Source organism: Coptis chinensis, chromosome 8 (assembly GCF_015680905.1).
Source record: "Coptis chinensis isolate HL-2020 chromosome 8, ASM1568090v1, whole genome shotgun sequence".
NCBI lineage: Eukaryota > Viridiplantae > Streptophyta > Magnoliopsida > Ranunculales > Ranunculaceae > Coptis > Coptis chinensis.
The window spans coordinates 60,583,365-60,597,689 of NC_141463.1; the positions used below are offsets into that span (position 1 = coordinate 60,583,365).

The 14,325-nt window shown below is 35.3% G+C and overlaps 1 protein-coding gene and 1 long non-coding RNA gene across 2 annotated transcripts; one reads left to right on the forward strand and one right to left on the reverse strand.

The window, feature by feature from the left end:
- Window positions 1-4,448: 4,448 nt before the first annotated feature.
- Window positions 4,449-5,811, reverse strand: LOC147482253 (adenylate kinase isoenzyme 6 homolog). Its single transcript, XM_086580870.1, has 3 exons — window positions 5,288-5,811; window positions 4,975-5,120; window positions 4,449-4,896 (listed from the first exon to the last, which is right to left on the reverse strand). Exons 1-3 carry the CDS (start codon window positions 5,480-5,482, stop codon window positions 4,710-4,712), a joined length of 528 nt encoding a protein of 175 aa, XP_086436996.1. The 5' UTR covers window positions 5,483-5,811; the 3' UTR covers window positions 4,449-4,709.
- A 4,781-nt stretch (window positions 5,812-10,592) lies between these two features.
- LOC147482254 (uncharacterized) lies at window positions 10,593-12,516 on the forward strand. Its single transcript, XR_015206826.1, has 4 exons — window positions 10,593-10,763; window positions 11,730-11,817; window positions 11,945-12,245; window positions 12,349-12,516. It is a non-coding gene; the product is annotated as an uncharacterized LOC147482254 (long non-coding RNA).
- The last annotated feature ends 1,809 nt before the right edge of the window (window positions 12,517-14,325 follow it).

Here is a 14,325-nt window from a genome sequence, read left to right on the forward strand (position 1 = left end):
GACTATCCTACGCTAATACAAATCAAGCTTTCATCAAGGCTTCTCAACCCCCCTCTAATGGAGGTTTAGCCGAGAATCATTACGCAATCATTTCCGATTAAATTAAAACTAAACATACTATAAAGAATTGAAATTTACTAATCTAATTTAAACAATAATTAAAATCTAATTAATAATTAAGACATGATATCAACAAGAATTTAAACTAGATCTATAAATGTAATGACAGGAAAACGAATTGAATAAGAATCTACTAATTTATTTATCTAATCACCGATCAATGATTTAAGAGTTTAATCTAAAACAAGAATTGGATTTGAAACTAAACTTAATTAAAAACAATTAAATCTAGATCTAGAAGCTATTCTAATGGCTACTTTCTATTCTAAGCTACCTTTATTTTTCTAACCTAACTATCTACCCTACTATCTACCTTAACTATCTACCATTAACCAAGAGTGAAGCTTTGGTTTTTATACATTCAGATCCAAAAATCGTGCATGGGCTTGGAGCCATGTTTTGGGCCAGAGAATTAGGCCTAAAACCCAATTCTTTCAGTCCAAAAAGGCCTCTTCAGCTACAGTTGACTTCAACAGATTTTTCGTCCACTTCTGCTCCTCTGATTGGGTCAAGGCTTGGACCATTGGAAAGCTCTTTCCGAGCCGGTCGTTTTGACATAAGGTAGGCCCAATTCCGAGGTCTGAGTCCAAAGATACGGCCTTCGAAAGTTCTGCTGACTTTGTTTGCTGTTTCTGCTCGCGTCGACTTTTCAGCTTTTGACTGGGCTTTAGAAAGGCTTTGTCTTCTTCAATCTTGGCCTTTAATTACAGAACTCCTTAGCAACCGACCTTTACTTCTTTATCTCGCTAAAGTGGCACATTTATGCACATAATGGACTTTGAAGCCTGAAATGCATAAAAACACGTAATCAGTGTTAACTCTTAATTATTGCTCACATAATTGGTCTAAAAGTATGACTGTTACAGGGTTAAAACTACAGTTTTGGGCTCTTATCACCCATGTTTTATATTCCTCATTTTGCAACCACTTACGTGCTTCAATGTTTTCTTTTTTTATCACTTCCATCCAGCTCTCAAAGTCTTCCTTTTTATATGCCTTTGAGGCAGCCCATACAAGTTGTTCCATATACTCACCCTTGAACAACTTTTTGAAGTTCTTATACATGTGTTTGAAACAGAACCTATGTTGTGCTCTAGGAAATATGCACTTAACAGCTTGAATCAAACCCTTTTGCCTGTCAGAAATAAAGGTAACAGGCCAAGGGTGTAGTTCTAGCTTTTCAGCCATGATACTCAAAAACTCACTCCATGACTGCTTACACTCAGATCTACAAATGTATATAGCCAATGGAAATAAACCATTATTTCCATCTAAAACAACCATGCTAAGCACCTGGCCTCCATATTTCCCTTTAAGGAAACAACCATCCAACCCCACACTAATGGCCTACAACCAACCAAAAAACCACTCAATACAAGCATCAAATGAAATACACACTTCTTCAAACCTAAATGTGTCAACATCTCTTGAGTATTTTGCAATAGTTGATAGACTATTACTCTCATGAATCTACAAGCAAGCAACAAACATGCAATTATTCAAGATACAATCAATTTGGCGGGTTGAAATCACAAAGTGTAAACATTTATAAAGTGTATACCATGTTACATAGCACTGGGATCATGTTGTAGCTTTCCTCATAATCACCATAAATCTGTTGTAGAGACTTGAATCTTGCATTCCAAGCTGTCCAATAACTTATATTGACATGAAAAATCCTCATGACTTTTTCTTTTATGAAAACAAGAGTCATGGTTTTGAAATGAACCTTGGACAAAACAATAGAAGAGTTACTACATTAGTACAATGTAAAAAGACAAATATGAGATAATTAAACTCCACACACTTATAATTAACTAACCTTCATTTGATCTTGAATTTTTCGAACTACCCAATTTGCATTGGCCATTCTATTCAACATATTACAATCAGCTTGACAAGTATGTATTGGCTTCAGTGTATTCAGCCTCATTGTGAATCCATCTTCATCTCTCCTGAAATAAGCTACCCATGGACATTATACCTTCTTTCTGTCTTCCCCTAAACAACCACTCTAATTCTTAATGGGTCATTCTTGATTAAGTCACCAACAAACCTATTTCGTATACAAAAATCTTTTATATCATCTCTCAAAACATCAATTTAGGCCACTCCATTCCTACCTCCCAAATTAATGGTTTGTTCACAGACTGCTCACTTCCCTTATCTATATCAATAATATTGTCAGTCCCTGCAATGAAGTCAACAAAGTCTACTTTGTTTACAATGACATGGTCCTCCTCATCCTCAATCCTTATTTTCTCCATAACACCACCTCGATAATTATCTTGGGAATATAGTGAACCATCAGGTGCCTCTTGAAATGTCCCATGATAATGAAGGATCAAGTTTCTTTTAGCCAAGCAGTCCCTTTCCATCTGATTATTATAACAACCAAACAAACAAAATATCCAGCTTACAATACAAACATGAATCAAACATATTTATAAAACAAAACATTCCACCATTATACACGTTTTTAACTATACAAACAATAACTCATGTTACAATGACAAAAACTTAAATGGATTGTACTCAAACATAGGTTTTTAACAATAACATTATCATGAAAGTTAAACATTGGACTAAAAGTTTTACATTTCTCACTTGGCACATTTTAAACCACCTAAAAACATGTTAAAACTGATTAAAGGTGCGAAATTTAAGCAACTTACCTTGAAGTTTTTGTAAGATCACGTGTAAGTAAACCAACTACCACCTACTTACTTGCTTCAATGTACTTGCTTTGAGTTCTTGAGTTCTTGTTCATATGGATTTGTCTAGTAAACTAGATAAAGTTGGGTTTGTCAAGATGGAGCTTTACATCATGTTGGAGTTCACAATGACCACAATGAAGAAGATAACTTAGGATGATTCAACGATTTTTTTCTTTAGCTTAGCTTAGCTAAGAAGAGTAACATGTGCCACTGAAAATGTTCTCTGATGAGACGTGTTGTGCATGTTTTGTTCTCCACCGTTGATGGATTTGGTTAGGATGTTGACACGTGGCCGTTGAGAAAACTTGAGTGAGGTTATTTTGGGTATTTTAGGTGGGTAGGGGTAGTGGACGTCATTTAGGGAAAAAATTAGGTTCGTTGGATTAGATGGGTGTGATGATGCCACGTGGCAACTGGATGAGTTTTGGTCTTGGGGAGTCAAAGGGCTTATTGGTCATTTTACCTGGTGAGGGGTATATGTGTACTTGCACATACAGCAAACAGAAGGAATGTATTTTGGTGTGAAGTTAGGGGTGGAAGTCTAATATTGAAAGAACTGGGGGTGGAAATCTAATTGGAAAAGTTGCTGGGGGTGGAAATCTAATTCACTCTTTGGATTTTCTGGACTTAGATTGCTTCAGGTTAAAGAGCTAGCCAACCCAATCAATCAAAACCCTTATAATTCGAAGCCGAAACAGTTGTTTTTCACATGAGAGAGTACCCAACTAACCCGACACAAGTCACACAAAACAAACGATACTGGGTTTGTGAATTCTTGTAAGTTTCTCTTAAGCCTAACTGAGGTTACACTGGCGCTCTGATGTGCTGTACTGTACGTCCTACACATTTGGAAAATTTTCCACCAATAGTTTCAAATAGAACAGGGAAAGAGTCAGTGGTTGTATAACTGTTAGGTGTTTTCACATATGCATTGGGCATTTGGGCACTAGTTGTGACAAGAACATCAAACTTAGGTGTCTTATCTCGTCAGTAGGTTTTAAAAATAGAACTTTTGTTGCATACAGTGTATAACAGAAATAGTCCCCGTGTTTGTGTCAAGGCAAAGTGTGCAAAGAAGTAATAACTCGTGGACACTCTGATAGTGGTGGAGGACGTGGAGGTACCATTGCGCTCCCATATTTTCCGAAATAACTATGGAACTGCAAAAATCTCGTCCTTGTAAATTTACTTTCGAAAGAAGAAAATACTCCTACATGGCTCATAACTAAGGAATGGATTGATACATTTATTTGGTGCAAGACTGCAAGAGTAAATAAGGGTTCTTTCAGTACTCAGTTTCTTAATTATTACAGAGCAACTGGCCAAACCTAAATTCAATCCTGACCCTAATACTCTTAGGAGGTTTTGCACCTTACCTGTTTTGAACAACATTAAACTTTGGAGCCCCTTCAACGAAACTGACCCACATCCTATAAGTCAACCAAAGATCTTACTGAGGTGCTACTCGTACTAAAATACGGTGATGTCCCGATACCCCCTATATGGACTACAACGTTTATAGTTCTACTTGTATATAAGATCTTACAGTCACCCAAATTTACCAAAAGAAAGAAAAAAAATGTGAGGCCCTGTGACCAAATTGAAGTTATCTTAGGAAATTCCAGCTTATATTTTATTTGAAAAAAGGAAAGGAAAATGAATCTGCCACAGCCACAGCCACAGCCACAGCCACAGCCCACAGCCATCAAACCATAACAGTCAATCATATTCATCAATCAGTAAAGAACAGTATTGACAGATGACGGATCAAAGCCAACTAAAGTCTTGCACACATACACTTGCAACATAGGTTGGCCTTTGCTTGGTAGATAGCCTTTTGGAATCAAGAGGAGCATCATCTCCACACTGTTATCAAGATGCTGGTTGCCAATTCCTTAACCAATCTGTCAACATGCCCACATTTCTACTAATGTCATCAACGGAATCACTCTGTAATGCTATAACTATTTCCTCAGGATAACTGGTTTTAGCCTCTTCAAGTAACACTTGAAAGATTTCACATTCGATATTGTTTGACAGCTTCGTCCCCATGTAACCTCTGAAGAAAATAAACAGTAAATATTTAGTGATGTACATATTAGACAATAGAGTTGATAGTGTAAATATGAAGTTAAACCTGTTGCTCAAGCGATCATACAGCACAGAGTTATTTGTTTGAAGGACAACCACACGATCAAACCAGCGTTTAGGAAAGAAATCACAACCATGGTAATCCACAATGTTGCCACCTTCTTCCATCATGTCCTCAAGCTGGTCGCATACCTGTAAGTCATGGACAGATGTTGAGAAAAGACTGCATCAACCAATTTGTACGTTTGAACAGTCAAAAGACAGTTGAGACAGCTATTATATAGTGGCAAAATCAAACTTAAAATCAATTACAATAAGTTAGACAGGTATAAAATTAATCGAAACCCAATTCAACATACGAGGTCTTCGTTGATGACGTGGCAATGGAAATTTTCGTCCCAACCATCGTACAAGTTGTTTTGTTTAACCAGTTCGCCTATGTTTATGTGGCGTAGTTGCGTAGCGTCAGCGAGCAAAGATGACGTGGTCGTCTTGCCTACTCCCGGTGTACCCGTTATCAGTATGTTCGGTTTCTTCATCTGATTTTGCGCCATCACTATCCAAGTAAAAACAATTGCAGTGGAGGAGTTAGGGTATAAAAACTTATTGAAAGTATAAACTGAAAGGAGAAGGTTTCAACTTTCAACTTTCAACTTTCAACTTTCGATAGGAGATTGTAATAAAGAGAAAAGATTTTAGTGTTCTTTTTCTTGTTTTTTAAGTTCGTAGGCTTAACTTGTTCACTCATTGTTCCGGTTTTACCCTCGTTGAACAAGTCAACGCCCTCTTCATCTCTTTCCACTAGCCATTTGAAGCTTTTTATTCTCATCTCTCTCTCTCTTCTCTCGCACAAACAAAAATATGCAAAACTTCATTCTCCAATGTGCAACGCAGCCGCAATCAAATAAAAGTATTTAACTAATTCTCATTAATCTATTTTCCATGAAGAAATTACTTTTTTAATTGTGTTCCTGAAAGGTATTGTCACTACTTACTGCATTGGTTTGCTCGTTTTTAACTATCAAGTTTATAGGGCATCTCCAATGGAGAGTGCATATATACATCTCCACATAAGTGCATTGGTATATACATCTCCACATAAGTGCATTGGTGCCACTAGGATTTTATGTCCCCTGTTACACATTAATAGTTTCCACGTCCAAAATGGTATCCAATGCAACAAAGTTTAAGAGTTTGTAAAATTAAAAAACTGAGAAAAACCAACGGTCAAAGTCCGTCGCAAGGGGTTTAACCAAAATAAAAATAAAACACACGTCACTTTAAGTAACATCCGTAGTTTATTAAAACTGGGCCAACCAATAAATGATGGTCTTTACCCGTCGCAAACGTTACAATTCTAAAAAAAATAAAACAGACATGAGTTTAAGTGACGTCCGAATTTCTTTTTAATTGGGACGTTACTTCAAGTGACGCCCAAGATGTTTATTAACTAATAGCCCGATGGAGAATTCCCCACCCCCTCTATTAGCTATTAGCTTATCACCTGAGATTTACACCATTGGAAACATGTTTTTGACATTTAGAGTGTAAATTTTACACTTTAAACAATGTACATGACATGTAAATGGAAACGAAAATAGATTGAATTGCTTATTTGCTTGTGATCCAAGCTAGTAATGTAGAAACCAAAAGAAACTAATCAAATACTCATTTTGCCTGATACTATTATCCTTAAAGAATATACTTAGCTAATATTACCATGTGTTCGCTGAATCACTAACATTTTTAAGAAGCTTCCCAACATGCTTTGCTCCTATCACAGTATGTTAAACATACTATGTCACTATTATTCAACTTTAGAAATACCTATATCTAATTGCTTATGACTTTTGAGAGCTTATTCCACAATGTGCACTCATTCGTTTTTTAAATCTAAATATAATGTTGGTCTTGTATTCGGACCTTTTGTGAAAAATCTTGAACAAGTTCTCATTAGAGTCACCACATGATCTGAATATGTCTAATGATATTCTTTTGCTTGAATTAGGTACATGATTGCCAATCAAAATAAAAAGGTAGAGAGGACTCGCCTGCCAGAGAAATCTATGAGAAGCTTCTTGAGGTTGTGCAACCTTGAAGACCACACATCTTCTACTAGTGTAGTGTGTTCAGGTATACTTGTTTTGACTCAAGCTCTTTTACATGTTGTAGCTAGTATATTTTCACTCCCAAAAACTTCTACAACATAACTGAAGATGGCAGTTATGAATCTTGTTCTGAAAAATGAAAGTTTACCCTAGATTTTATGTATTTACTTATAATTGAAAAAAATAATAAGAGAATCCCAACTTATAATTGTTATTGTAGTTGTTGATAGGGTAAAGACAATCCCAACTTGGTGCCTTTGATAATTTAAGTAGACTAAGTTTGTCCTCTGCTAATAAATTGAAACAACCTGCATGCTTTTCTCTACTTCATGAGTTGGCCTCCCCCCCGACACCTTTTCTTCTTCTTTCGTGACAGACACAAGAGACATCAATATTGTATTTTTAGGCTAATTCCCAGCCTTGCTAAAGTATTGAGGTCCTGAGGTGTATTATACATAGTCCCAAAGCTTACTTGAATCTGATATTTCATTCCTCACTGCAAATTGAACTCGGGAATGAATATATGCTTATATGCTTATCTTTAATCTATTTTTAATCCTGTTTTCCAATTTTCAACCACTAGACGACTTACAGCTACCGGCCATAGTTTTTTTTAACAATTGAGCTTGCTCTCATTGATGCATGAAGAATGTCTTTCAAATTGTATCAATAACATCTGAAGTTGAAGAGGTTATGCAGCCACTCCCTCTGTTCCATTTATCTTGGGCAGCACCACATGAATTCAGAAGTTTTAGCTTAATTCTCGCAAAACAGGCATCTAGTACTCTTGTAGCAAGAATCCTGATTTTTTGTATTCCATCTTCAATAGAAACTGCCTTGTGAATCCATTTTCGTGCTGAACCAGCCATGAGTGCTTGAGCCAAATAACCTTGCTCCACCAAACTTTGTCTCTTTCCCTTCTTATGCAAATGAAAGCAAATGACAATCAACTTTGCCTACCGTATCACTTTACCAAGCTTTCAAATTCTTGCATCTTCTTTTTCCTATTTCTGAAGTCATAAGAGTCCTGTTCTTAGAGACACTCAAGGTACATATTTATAGGTGTGCCGCGCTAATGTGGTGCCAGCCCATTTCCACTTGCATTGTAGGTTGTTTTCATGGTGTTCATGCCTCTGTGTGCCTTTTTGTATTAATTTGTTCCAAAGTATTCATTTCCACTGCCCAATTCATTATTACATAGTTCTCGATTGAATTATTTGCAAGCTAATGAGACAAGTTGCATTTGTTATCTCAAATAAATGAACTTACCTTGAATTTGTCCCTGAGTTTTTAAATAGGTAGCTCATTAGACTTTGCTACTGACACATCAAGTTCTAATTGATGTCTTTGAGGAAGTGGGCTACTCAAATGATTCTTTGTTTGTTTTAACTGACTTCATAATAGTATGGAAAGCTTATGTTCATTCATATTAAAAAAAATGGGTACCTAGTTTGTGTTAGTTTTAGCTACAAATTATTGCTAATATCATTTTTTAAATAAGCTAACATTATATTCATTAAAAAAAAATGGTGTGACCTTTTGGGTTGCAGGTAACATTAGATTCCCTGATTCTGAATTTGGTGGTACATCCTCATGGTTTTGCACGAACGACCCAAGTTGCATAAATCATTGCTTGAAGATTGGCGTTGTTGGGTTTGGAGTGCTTACTTGGTAGTTTTAGTTATTTCTTTTAGAGTTTTATGTTCATGGATCTGAAAATATAGAATTGAGTGGTTTAGATTGGAAATATGTTAAAAGATTATTATATGGATGAGGTTATTGATGGTGGGTTATTGTTGGGTCATCAATCTTTGAGATTTAAGACTTATGAGTGTGTTTATCGAAATTGTCAGTTCATTTCACCATATTATGCTCAATAATTCTCATTAAAATGTTGCCTGAGCCATTTTGTTTCTCAAAACAAAATCTAATTTATCGTTAGGGCCAAACACGATATGAATATAGGTGAAGGAGAGTGTAGCTGAACTGGCGAAGGCCAAAGAGTTTGAGGATGGAGTGGTTGTAGTTTCCAAAGTCTTCTTTACAAATCTCATCCACTTAATCTTTACAAATCTCATCAACTTAAGTTACGCATGCATAAGTATTTTGTGATTAAAACATATATTATAATGTCAATCAGTACCAAAAATTTGAGTTTACCCGATAGACCTAATAGAGGTATGCTGACGGCTATTATCTGTTGAATGCATGTTTCCGACGGTTCTAGTTAGTTGGCCTCCAAAAAATGCCCGTCGGATTAGTTATTTTCCATTATGTTAAAAAATATTCTTACCCGACAGACATCCCACTGTTTTAGGCCGTCGATATATCTGACGGTTAATAACTGTTGTACACCTTTGACGGATATTTCTTGTATGCCAATTGTTTATGAGATTTGGCAACCGTCGGTCCGAAATGGACCATGGAAAACTCTCACAAGTGCCAAAAATGTTTTAGTTCCCCCCAAAAGAAAATAACGTAGTCTAAAATTTTTAGGTCAGTCACACAACTGCAGCAAGAGGGAGGCAAGGTCATCTCCCTCAGCTCATTCCTTAAACTAATTTTCTCTTAAAAATATCTCACTCCCAAATTTTTGTTGTTTTTCAAGAAATTCAACGCATATATTCTCTCCAAATTGTGTCTCTCTTTTCAACGCCATCAATCAAAGGTAATTTTTCTTCCTTTAACTCATGTATCTCTTTCCACTCTAACTCGTTCTCAATTTTGATTTTAAAGATAATATGTTTTTTCTATGGGTTTAGCTATTGAGCTCAAATGAAGTAACTTTATTCATTATATTTTTAAAATTGATGTGAACAGGTTTTGTGTGCATTCTCACATCAAGGTTTGTGTTTTTTTTTTTTTTTTTTTATTTGGATTTTTGTGGGTTTCTCATTCTAAGCATGAGGGTGTTTGGTAAAGTCAATTTATTTTACCTAGTTTTGCATTAACTCTAGATTGGTAGAATATAATTTGTGAATATAGCTATAGTTTGTGAATGTTTGTTTATATGGTTTGTAAATCACTGATGTTGAAGTCATTAGGTTCTCGGATGATACTGATTTTTGGTCGAATTCGTTTAGTGGAGTGGAGAATGAGAGGGGTGATTTTAATGGAATGAGGGGGAGGTATGAGGAGAAGGGCTAGGGTAGTTGAGGATGAAAATTCAAGGGTTAGGGAATGTGTATTATCAGGAAAGGGTGATGCCCCAAATGTACTATACATACACTAAAGCTAAAGAGCCAAATTTATCATTCAACCGCAAGGTGATTCGTCCAGCTTCTGCTGAATGTAAATTGGGTGGGCCACAAATGCAACCTGTGATACCTGCAGAAGTAGTCGAATGGCCTAAGATAAAGCTCCTTCCAAGATCAGAGCCACTGGACACTTTGGAACCACCTATCGTTGACTATAAGCAGGTAATGCTAAGTTTTTTGCTAATTGTTCGAAGTTGGATTTCTAGTTTTATAATCTTAAAGTCGAGTAGAATAGAATTTAAATTTATTGAATGTTTACAATCAACTGTTATCTGCAATAAGGGGCACCGACTGCCATCCAATCCCTGTCATGTGGAAATTGTAATTGAGTTGCATGCAAGTGAAACATCAGCGAAACCAGGATCTACTGGGAGTGACAAGGGAAAGCAAGCAGTGGAGAATCCCAGGTTGAATTTAAAGCCGTGGTCCCAACCTCTTGAACAATTCAAAGGAATAGCTGAAAGGGAAAGGTTGGTAAATGGTTTCCAAGTTTTTTTATAGAGTTAATTTGCCCCATGATTGATAGAAATTAAATCTTGTAAGAATATAAGAGTATAAGAGAGATATTTGGATAATGGAAAAAGAGTAAGACCCATGTAGTTTTGGAATTGTTTCACCCTCTATATGGATTTCATAAATATGAAGTTGATTGGTTGCTTATTGTATAGGATATTATGGCTATGGCTTCAATATTATGAAATTCTCAAAGTGACGCACTTTTGATATTTGTGATTGTTTGTTTATACGGTTTGAAAATCACATAATGTTAGATGAGTGTGGAAGTTTCACATGGTATGTTTTTCGCTTTTTTGTGAAATGAATTTGTAGCTTAACTTAATTATCTCAAGATTGAGTAAGCTTAACATTTACATCTCAAATTCTTAACAAACAAGTATAGGAAAAAGAATGGGTGTTTATGTAATGATTTGTTTATGTTTATCATCGGTTTCTAGTGAGTTAGTTTTCATAAAATTGTATTGACTTGTCATCAGGAGTGTAATCTCATAGTTTTTGAACTTTTAGACAACTTTTAGTACGTATCGTTCTAACTTGCCTGCCATTTTCTGGTTACACAAACCCTAGTTATGTTCTTAATCTCTTATGGTTCTCATAGTTTCCCCTGAATGAAAAGTAGGCGCTAATGGAACTAAAAGTAAAAGAATTGGGTGAAAACTAGTTCAATGTTCTTGGGTTTAATATACAAAATTCAGTCAAGTGATTGTTATCTATTGAATGAAATTTTATTTGGCAAATGGAAAGGAGAGAAAGGCTATCCCTAATTAAAAGAATGTTTAAACTTAAATTCTTGTGTGTTTTTGTCGCCTTATCATTGTTCAAGATTTTTTAGGTGCTATAGTTAATTACCGTTTAGCGTCTTTATATTATGTAATATCTATTGTACTTACCTTCTACTTATTATGGTTTTCTCTTCCAAGAATTATGGGCACTCCAAATGAAGAGATATGGGCTGGAGTTTCATCATAACCTGATTACAAATCTGCTTTTCCCAAATAGCCTTCCAAGGTAAACTATTTTAATTCAGTGTTCTCTCAGAAGTTCGTAATGAAAACTATATGGTCTGGAGTTTCAAATTATTTAAACATTTCCGAGGCTTTCTTTTAAATATTTAACCCTGAATGTATATTACCAGGCCTTAAATTTTACTTTAAAAGACTATTTAACTTCAAGAAAGATAGAGATGGCTACTGGAAATGGTTTGCTGGTAATGTGGCATCAGGAGGTGCAGCTGGTGCTTCATCTCTTTTATTTGTCTATCCATTGGATTATGCTCGAACACATCCAGTCAATGACACTAAGGCTGCTAAAAAAGGTGGTGAAAGGCAGTTCAACGGTCTGATAGATGTTTTACAGGAAGACCCTCAAATCCGATGGCATTGCAGGACTTTATTGTGGGTTTGGCATCTCCTGTATTGGGATTATCATGTACCGTGGTATGTACTTTGGACTGTATGATTCGTTAAAATCAGTTGTTTATGGCAATTACTCATTGTTTGCTTCTTGAGTTTGGTAATCACAGGATAATTTTCCAGCAAGTTTTCAGTTGGGATGGGGAATCACAATAGGAGCATGGCATGTGTCCTACCCAATTGATACTGTGTGAAGGAGGAGGATGATGACCTCAGGATAAGTTCTTAAGTATAAGAGCTCTTTCGATGCATTCTCACATATTATCAAGAATGAAGGGGCCAAGTCTCTCTTCAAGGGTGCTTTGGAGCAAACATCTTGTGTCTTTATTTGCAAATCTTTGGTGTAGGTGCTAGTTGGTTATGACAAGCTACAACTGATTATGTATAGCAATGGAGTGAGGACTGACCGAGTAAAAATGAAATACAGAATTGCGTTATTAAATTCATTACTGGTGTGGCAGAATATGGCAACTAAATGCAGGGTAAGTGTACTTGATAACTAAGTTTGAATTCATAAAATTTAATAGTGGATATTAATTTTACCTTTTACCTATTTTTTCAGTTTGCATTCATTCGAAAGTCATCAATAATCTCGAAGTAAAGTGGAAGTTCAGATCTGAGTCTTGGCTATGCCATTATATTGTAGAGAGTTCAATGCTATGGTCATATGAGATAGTGCTCATGTAATGGTGGTGCCATTGTACCTTCAAGTGAGTAATTATTGTGAGCTAGGGAGTATTATTGATAATTTTAACTAACACATTGTCAAAAAGGAACAACGGTTAGAATATCCGAAAGAGTTGTATTTTTTTTTTTTTTTGATGAAAGTCTTTGAATTTCTATTAGTCCATATATTGACCATATATGTTGGTGTATTTGTAGTGAAATGTTTGGTAGACAATATATGGTGTTAGTATAGGTAAGCTTCAAAATTTTGTTTGCTCCTCTTTGTTCTCCATTTATTTAGTCAATGCTGTTTATATGCTTGTTCATTTCTACCTGTTTATCTAGTCAATGGTGCTTCACACTACAATCTTTTGGGCACTTTGAAGAGTCTTTGTTACGTTGTACAGGTTATTATGAAAGAATTTTTGTGGATAAGTTTGAAACTAACTAATGGGAGGTTTGAAACTATTTGTAGATAAGTTTGGGGGTGGACAATTTGTATTAACTATTAAGACTGCTGCTAAGTAGTGACACATTTTTTATAGATGTACATACAACTTAAAATGCACACTGGCCATGAGTTTTGAATTTTAGTTCCCAAGTATTTCTTTGTTACCATCCTCAACCATTTGTAGTTCTTCATTGTTTAAGTCGCGATAAGATCACGCATGTCTAATGAAATCAAAACTGCATGTTAGTATGGTTGAGTTTGTTTCTAGTGGAATAACTGGTTTGGTCTTTTACTTCTCTTTTGGTGTTTGCATGAACTTGAATTTTACTTGTGTTTTAAAAATGTGCTAGGCTCATTATCCAAGAATTTAAAATTTTCATATATTTGCTACACTTTAACTTTAAAGTTGGCATTTGCATATATTCGTGTTTTTCCACATGTTTTTACTACACTAATATTTCTTTATTAATTTGTGAATTCCAGGACTACCTTGAGTAAGATGATACAGAAGCTGAACTTGCTTAGTGCAGATCTTTTACCTTCACATGTTAATTAGTTAAATGCGAGGGGAATGCGTTTGTATATGATTTAATTTAATAAGAAATAAAATCTATCCATTTGAATCATGTTTTATGAATGGATTTTGGTATATTATGTTATTTATATTCTTTATATCGTGTACATCTAATAGTGGAACAGATTGCAGCTACGTGTAGCGCTGTAGCCTTTCGTGTAGTTTCTATATGTAATAGAACAATGTTATCTTCTTTTATGTAATGTATGGAGGTTGACTTATTTGAGTACATGAAGGTACCACACTCGATAGATTGTATGGTAAGCTCTTATGGTTTCTTTGCTTTTGTTGGATTTATTGGAAAATGATTGAATTTAGTTGAGAATGCATTATGACAAGGTTTCACACGTAGAAACGTTAAAAATACAAAGGAGGCTATGTCAAAATTAAATTTTGAACGTAATGATTTATGT

What these genes read in the sequence shown, in the direction of transcription:
- LOC147482253 (XM_086580870.1), bottom strand. Translation starts at nt 5,482, where the DNA reads ATGGCGCAAAATCAGATGAAGAAACCGAACATACTGATAACGGGTACA. An exon ending in ACGTCATCAACGAAGACCTC is followed by an intron (nt 5,121 to 5,287) that starts GTATGTTGAATT and finishes CATGACTTACAG; the next exon opens with GTATGCGACCAGCTTGAGGA. An exon ending in TATGATCGCTTGAGCAACAG is followed by an intron (nt 4,897 to 4,974) that starts GTTTAACTTCAT and finishes TATTTTCTTCAG; the next exon opens with AGGTTACATGGGGACGAAGC.